Source organism: Pleuronectes platessa, chromosome 21 (assembly GCF_947347685.1).
Source record: "Pleuronectes platessa chromosome 21, fPlePla1.1, whole genome shotgun sequence".
Taxonomy (NCBI): Eukaryota; Metazoa; Chordata; class Actinopteri; order Pleuronectiformes; family Pleuronectidae; genus Pleuronectes; species Pleuronectes platessa.
Window position 1 is genome coordinate 2608625 of NC_070646.1, and position 6732 is coordinate 2615356.

The 6732-nt window shown below is 44.1% G+C and overlaps 2 protein-coding genes across 2 annotated transcripts; one reads left to right on the plus strand and one right to left on the minus strand.

Annotated features, from left to right (window-relative positions):
- The first annotated feature begins 238 nt into the window (after nucleotides 1–238).
- zgc:112285 (uncharacterized protein LOC561476 homolog) lies at nucleotides 239–2442 on the plus strand. Its single transcript, XM_053414269.1, has 6 exons — nucleotides 239–374; nucleotides 454–563; nucleotides 1451–1545; nucleotides 1638–1918; nucleotides 2012–2175; nucleotides 2263–2442. The coding sequence occupies exons 1-6, from the start codon at nucleotides 239–241 to the stop codon at nucleotides 2440–2442; spliced, it is 966 nt and encodes a 321-aa protein (XP_053270244.1).
- A 176-nt stretch (nucleotides 2443–2618) lies between these two features.
- timm23a (translocase of inner mitochondrial membrane 23 homolog a (yeast)) lies at nucleotides 2619–5677 on the minus strand. Its single transcript, XM_053414259.1, has 7 exons — nucleotides 5267–5677; nucleotides 4819–4877; nucleotides 4634–4727; nucleotides 4170–4254; nucleotides 4008–4066; nucleotides 3787–3897; nucleotides 2619–3466 (listed from the first exon to the last, which is right to left on the minus strand). Exons 1-7 carry the CDS (start codon nucleotides 5370–5372, stop codon nucleotides 3348–3350), a joined length of 633 nt encoding a protein of 210 aa, XP_053270234.1. The 5' UTR covers nucleotides 5373–5677; the 3' UTR covers nucleotides 2619–3347.
- Nucleotides 5678–6732: the final 1055 nt, after the last annotated feature.

Consider the following 6732-nt stretch of genomic DNA (forward strand, 5'->3'; position numbering starts at 1 on the left):
TGTGTGCATGTATGTGTCGTGTGAGCATGTTAACGTGTGTGAAAGTGCTGATGGTATCCCAGCCCCTGAAATCCCCTTTCTCTGAGCCGTGGTGAAAACTCGTAGCTGCAGGAGAAAAATCCAGCGTTCGGCCTTTGTTGTGACACGGCTCATTGTTCCTGGAGGTGTGTGTGTGTGTATGTGCACCTGTGTATAAATAGCATGGGATGTGTGCCAGTCGGTGATCCTGTGGAAGACGATGGCTGTGCCAGGACCTCCTCCGCTCCTCTTTCTGTCTCTGCTGCTGCCGCTGCTGTTGAGCAAGGCATGCCTGCCTGCAGCCGCATACACGCTCAACCCCGGACTACAGCAACAGAACAAAGTCCTCCTACTGGGTGAGGGCAAACACACACACAGACACACTCCAGCAAAAACACACTTTACTTAATTTGGTTTGGGTGTCTCTCCCCTCAGACTGGCCTAAGGATTGTGGGATGGCTCATTTCAAACCCAACATGGCTGAACGGATTGTGTCCGGGAACGAGGCCCGACCTCACTCGTGGCCCTGGCAGGTGTCTCTGCAGGTAAACCTGTCCCCGGGTCAGTGGTTAAAGAACCTGGAGAAGGGGTTCACAACAAGGACGACATTAAAATATCACACGTGCACCTCCCTCTTGTAAAATTGCACATTTGCTATTTGTCAAATTCTTTCTAGGGCTGCTTCGGTGCATCTGTCGAGTGAATAGTCAGAATATAGTAGAAAAAAAGATCAATTACAAAAGGTTGAAGTGATGTAAAATTAACAGTTTTATCTGATCAACTGTCTAAAACCAGGAAAATGTTCAATTCAAGTTGATAAAACAAAGAAAATCAACATATTGTCAAACTTTGGAATCACCAGCAACTCTTAAGAGAATTAAATAGTTGAACAACTCTCAAAAAACACTAGTTTAAATGAATTGATAAGTTATTGGTAATCAGCAAATGCTGATTATTTTGTTAAGTCAGATGCCAAAATAATCAACAATCTGATAATGACATAAACTATATAAATATATTCATATAAACATAGTTATAGTGTATACATATATAGTTGGTATCTGTCTTCAAATATATAAATATATAGTCTGCATGGATTCTTTAGTTGTCACTATCAATTGAGGCTAAATATTTTACACTTTGACCATATACTGGTTATAAATGAAAATAAAAAACTAATAATCAAATATATAGAAACTTAAATCATGAAAATAAACCCATTTTTGTGTAAAATGTACATCATTTTACTGAGAATTTACAGTTCTGTATTCATGTATTTACTTTAATTTGGTTTCATTAATATTTAAAGTTTATAATAATTAGACAATCTGAAAGGACAAATTATTTAATTAATGAATTCACTGATCTGTGCTTGGGTGAGAGAATCTTATGAGATGTGAGGAAATGTTGGTTTAAGGCTCGTCTCTCATAGGTTCGTCCCAGAGGAAGTAAACACTACATTCATGTTTGTGGAGGAACTCTCATCCACAAGAACTGGGTCCTCACTGCTGCTCACTGCTTCCAGAAGTAAGAAACACATTAACATTAAGCAGTTAAGATATAGTTTGATGACACAGTACAAGCTGAGACTATAACTCAACAACTCTTCATTCTCTCAGGGGTAAAGCTGAGGATGCTGGGAGCTGGAGGATCGTCCTGGGGAAGCACCAGCTCCGGCGTTCAGAGACACCAGAGAGGATCTTCCCGGTGAAGAGAATCTACCGCCACGAGAACTTCCGTTATCCGGCTCACAGCGAGCTGGACTACGACATCGCCCTGGTGAAGGCCGCCACCGACATCCTCCCGTCGAACCATATCCGCTACGCCTGCCTGCCGCGCAAGCAGACCAGCCTCAAGCCGGGACACTACTGCTGGGTGACGGGCTGGGGAGACACCCGGGGTGAGTGGAAAAAGAAAAAGAGATAGACAAGCAGAAGTGTAAGTCGAAATTTGGCTTCAAGTGGTTAAATATTCTCCTTTGAACTAATTTCAGGCGGGAAGGAGAACGTGTCTCTGGCAGAAGCCTTGAATCAAGCTCGCCTCCCCATCATCGACTTCAAGACCTGTCGACAGAAGAAATTCTGGGGCCACCGGGTCCGGGACTCCATGATCTGTGCCGGCTTCAGGGACACTGAGGGTCCACCGGCTGCCTGCCAGGTACGACGGCTCAATGGCTACAGGAACAAATGTTGACGGTCGTGGTGAGAGAGTTGAAATTTCATGTGCACCCTCCTCTTCCTCCAGGGCGACTCTGGCGGTCCTCTGCTCTGCCAGCTGGGCCGCGACCGCTGGGAGGTGCACGGCGTGGTGAGCTTCGGCCCCATCGGCTGCACCGTGGAGAACAAGCCCAGCGTGTTCACCCGCACCGCCGCCTACATCCCCTGGATCGAGGCCACGCGCATCAGGGACTTCTTCCTGCACTAAGACGACCACAGGACTCAGCAAGCACAAGCTGTGTTGCATGTTCGATGTTCATTTCTGGAATTTACGTATCAACCACTTCAAGTTGTAAATAAATGTTTAACTTGCACAGTTTATACGACTCAACACCCTTTGGATCCAGTCAACTTTGCACAATAAATCAGCTTAAAGGCAAAACGTTTGTTGAACATTTTCTTTTTGTCTTTATTCGTGTTTTTACAGTGTGTTGGATGGAGACACAGGATCAACACACACTCCCAGTACAGCGTTACAGTGGTTTATTCTTTGCTCAGTAAAACAAACCCCGCTGCAGATACTCTTTAATAAATACCAGAGGAGAACTGACCATAAGGCTTCGTTCTGTGTTTGCACGTAAGAAGAGTCGTTCAGTCAGACATTGGGAACATGGATCCACTGAAATTCATCCGGTGAGACACACACCAGATGTCACAATTCATTTACAAACTAATAATTGGCTCGTTCAACCCTCAGGTCATGGGTTCACTCATTTCAACACTAGCATCAGAGAAGACAAGTCTCCGATAAACGATAAGATAAAGAGATGACGCACCTCTGTACCATCCTCAGTGATCAGTGACAGGTTAACCTCAGAGGATTAGAGACAGATGAAGGGAGAGGTTCTGTCGGGGGGGCTCTACATCTGGATCTCCGGTGGAATGTAGTCCACATTTTTATGACGTCTTTTTCAGACACATTTTTTGAATTCCCAGAATGCTCCAGGAAAAGGGAAGCGGATGATTGGTGGAAAACCAGCGAACTGGGGCCACCTCGCACTGGAAAGCACACTGCATTTGACCAGAGTCTAATTCCTCTTAGCGCTGTGGTGAAAGGCTGTGTCCTGGAGAGATGTTTGGCCCTGGCGTTGAAGCAGATGTGTGGGAGGAAGGTTAGTACAGCCTGGAGGATGATGGGGAGCCGGTGATGCGGTCCCAGTTGTTGTAGAGAGCGTAGGCACTAGATAAGGCCAAACCTGCCAGGCCTCCTCGGGCGACAGCCTTTAATCCACCTGGGAACACACAGCAGTGACAGGATGAGAGATGAAACAACGGTTGAACAACTAATGTTAAAGAAAGTGAAAAACATTCCTGGATCTGCAACAGATGTTATGGTTTCTTTCTTCGGGTAAATGAGATTTAACTAATCCTTGTTTTTTGGTAAGAAGTTGATAACCATAACCTTTCAATGGGAGACATGTGGATTTGTGAAAACCAGCTGTGTGCTCACATTAAAAACATGTGCAAATAGTTACAGTCTGAGGTCAGAACCAGGCGCAGTGGACATTCATTACTGGCAAATATACAAGCAGTGAAAAAACAAAACACCTACTTCCTGATTTAAAGAGCATCCCAGTGAGCGTCCCAGCAGTCACTGTGTTGATGTCATCTTCTGCTCCTCTGGCTTTCTCTATCGCCACGCCAAACACACTGTACAACAACGCTGAGGAGGCAAAGAGAGATTCACTGCATCAGAAATAGATCAACTAACAGTGAATCAATAAAAGGAAACGGAACATTAATAAAAAAAAACATGATTTTCTTCTGACTTACCAACAGATCCCAGCGAGTTGGCCCATGAAGCACCCTGCCTGGTCACCATGTTCAGAATCCTGGAGAGAGAAAGCAAACGTTTAGAGGACGGGTAAAGACACTTCAGGTGCAACACGAGGGACAAAACTACTCGTGCACTGAACTCTGTCTCTCTCTACTCACTGCACATTACGAGGTTTGGACCAGGCCATATCTCTGGTCTCCTTCAGGCCCATCCTGAGACCGTTCACAGTTCCAAATGTTGCTCCTGAAGCCAAAACAAAAGAAAGAAATGCTGAAGGAAACTTACTGAGCGCTATTTTCCCCTTTATACTTCTGTGCTGGTTGGATTTAAATAACAGTTTGGGGCACTGGGATGTAAAATTATTATTAAAATATACTTAACAAATAGCAGCCAAAAAAAGCCACAAGGTTAAACTACAAGAGGTAAGATTTCTTCAAGCGTCTACAACAGAAAATGGTGCTCACACATTCATGCATCAGTAATAAAGTTTTGAGAAAATGATGTCAACAAGCACGACTTAGTAGTTTGTGTTTATATATTCTTGATTTAATAATACTTTGAGTAAAATTTAATGAAGGTCTGAGCTTTATTATGAAGGTCACAGGTGTTAAGTTTGACTAACCGGTAATGCAGGAGCCTCCGATGGTGAAGAAAGCCAGTTCAAACCTTCCTCTGGTTTTACTGGCGCCTGTGGGCAGAATGAACTCATCTGTGTCCTGAAACACAACATTAACAAAGTGTTTACAGATACAAACAGACAAAAATACAGAAAATTACGAAAACTGCGAGTACACAACTTTGTGTTACCTGAACCAGGAAGCGAGGGTCGACATTGAGGTACGGGGACAGAGGGCTCATCCCCGTCACTGAAATGACATTATAACACATTAGTTATACATTAAAATAAATATCTAAAACAAATATTCTATAAAAAACAATTAAAGCTAATGAAATGTTTAATCAATTACGTTTTCTTCTGCTTTGTTTCGAGTTGATCTGCAGCTATTGTCATGTTTAAAGTTATTGATTTCTTATATAGTTTATGTCTCGTTAGTGAGGAGCAGATTATATAAGATTCTTCTTCTTTCTGCTCCTTTACATTCAAGGTTTAAGATGTTGTGCATTTAAATTGTTGTGTTTGGTCGATGAATGAAATAAACTGTTGTATTTACATTGATTTACAGGCCTGGCATCCTTGAACAGATGCTAGCATCAAAGCTAACTCCAGCTACAGCAGATTACATCAGACACTTACAAGGGACACCGGCGAGCTCCGTGTTGGAGTACTCAGGGGCCCCGCCACCGAAGAGACTCCCGAGGCCTCCTTTCGACCCCCCCGGTCCTGACGGGTTGTTGTCCATGGTTAGAACGGTGTGAAGCTCCGGGGGTCACCTGGAGAAGCCTGGAGCCAGGAAGGGGGCTAAGCTAGCTGCCACCGGCTCGGCTAGCTGGTGTTGTAACACGGGGAATCCGCGACGACACGACGCAGGACCCACGGACACGGACACGGACGGTTGTCACTGCGGGTCTGGAGAATCCCGGTGGAAGTTTCTACGTGAAAACTCACGATTCTGGCTTTAGAAAGGACGGAACTCGTGTTTTCATCGCGTCTCTGACCTCCAGCTCCACGCTCCTCTGCTGGTGACCGACGTCACACTCTGCGCTGCGTCGTCACGTCATAAAGAAGCGACACCCCCCGGAACTGAGAATAAAAACTTCCTCGCAATTAATTATCCGTAGAGTTGAACTTATTTAAAAATCCAATAACACAATGTCACCACAAATCTGGAGTCAGTTGTTGAGTCAAGAGTGAAGGAGACATATGTGGCAGCTGTTTGTGTAACTGACAGTTTGAGGAAGATGTCAACAACAACAACAACAACAGCTGATCTGTTTGTTTATTCTCCTTAAACACAAAATGAAGCAGACTGAAGATTCACGCTTCTCCTGAGACTGTGATATGATATCATTTCAGAAAGTGACACCCACTGTGATCAAGAGAAAACTTCTGACGCAGAGATCTGTCCAGAATAATTCAAACTTTCTACTTCAAACTAATCGATTAAACCAGTGATGGAAGGTTTTTTTCACCAAAACGTGGGGACTATTCATGACCCAGCAACGATTCTGCAGAACTCTTGTTTTATGTCTCAACAAATAAGCTACCTCATAGACCTGCTGGCCAAGAAGAATGCCAACCTTAGTACAGAGTACCACTGGAGGATCCAACTGAGCAAAGAGTTGGAGGAGAACAAACAAGAGCTGTTTCGACAGAAAAACCTGAAGGTAATGTCCATTAACAGAGGAAAGAAAACAAAGCAAGAGCTGGAGCAGTTACAAAGGTACAGCAATGCAGAAGCACTCAGCGCCACAAAGATCGCCTCTCAGGTAATCAACACCATCAAGAGGAAGAATAAAAAAGATCTTCAGAAAGATTACGAGGAGCTGAAGGTGGCATACATCATTAACCAGGAGAAGTTCAGCACTGAGCTCCAGGAGGAGAAGACTAAAAAGAACCATCTCCAAAAAGAGGTGGAAGCTCTCAAAGCTTCTTATCAAATTGTCTTCAAAAGTCGTACAACAAACCAGGAGAAATTCAACACCGAGCTCCATGAGGAGAAGAGGATGAAGAACTCTCTCCAAGAAAAGCTGGAGAATATCAAAGCTTCTTATAATGAGGTCTGCCAAAGTCACAAAACCAACCAGGAGAAAATCAACACC

What these genes read in the sequence shown, in the direction of transcription:
- timm23a (XM_053414259.1), bottom strand. Translation starts at nt 5,372, where the DNA reads ATGGACAACAACCCGTCAGGACCGGGGGGGTCGAAAGGAGGCCTCGGG. An exon ending in TCCAAACCTCGTAATGTGCA is followed by an intron (nt 4,067 to 4,169) that starts GTGAGTAGAGAG and finishes TTCTCTCTCCAG; the next exon opens with GATTCTGAACATGGTGACCA. An exon ending in GATGCTCTTTAAATCAGGAA is followed by an intron (nt 3,467 to 3,786) that starts GTAGGTGTTTTG and finishes GTGTGTTCCCAG; the next exon opens with GTGGATTAAAGGCTGTCGCC.
- zgc:112285 (XM_053414269.1), top strand. Translation starts at nt 239, where the DNA reads ATGGCTGTGCCAGGACCTCCTCCGCTCCTCTTTCTGTCTCTGCTGCTG. An exon ending in CCTGGCAGGTGTCTCTGCAG is followed by an intron (nt 564 to 1,450) that starts GTAAACCTGTCC and finishes CGTCTCTCATAG; the next exon opens with GTTCGTCCCAGAGGAAGTAA. An exon ending in GCTGCTCACTGCTTCCAGAA is followed by an intron (nt 1,546 to 1,637) that starts GTAAGAAACACA and finishes TCATTCTCTCAG; the next exon opens with GGGTAAAGCTGAGGATGCTG.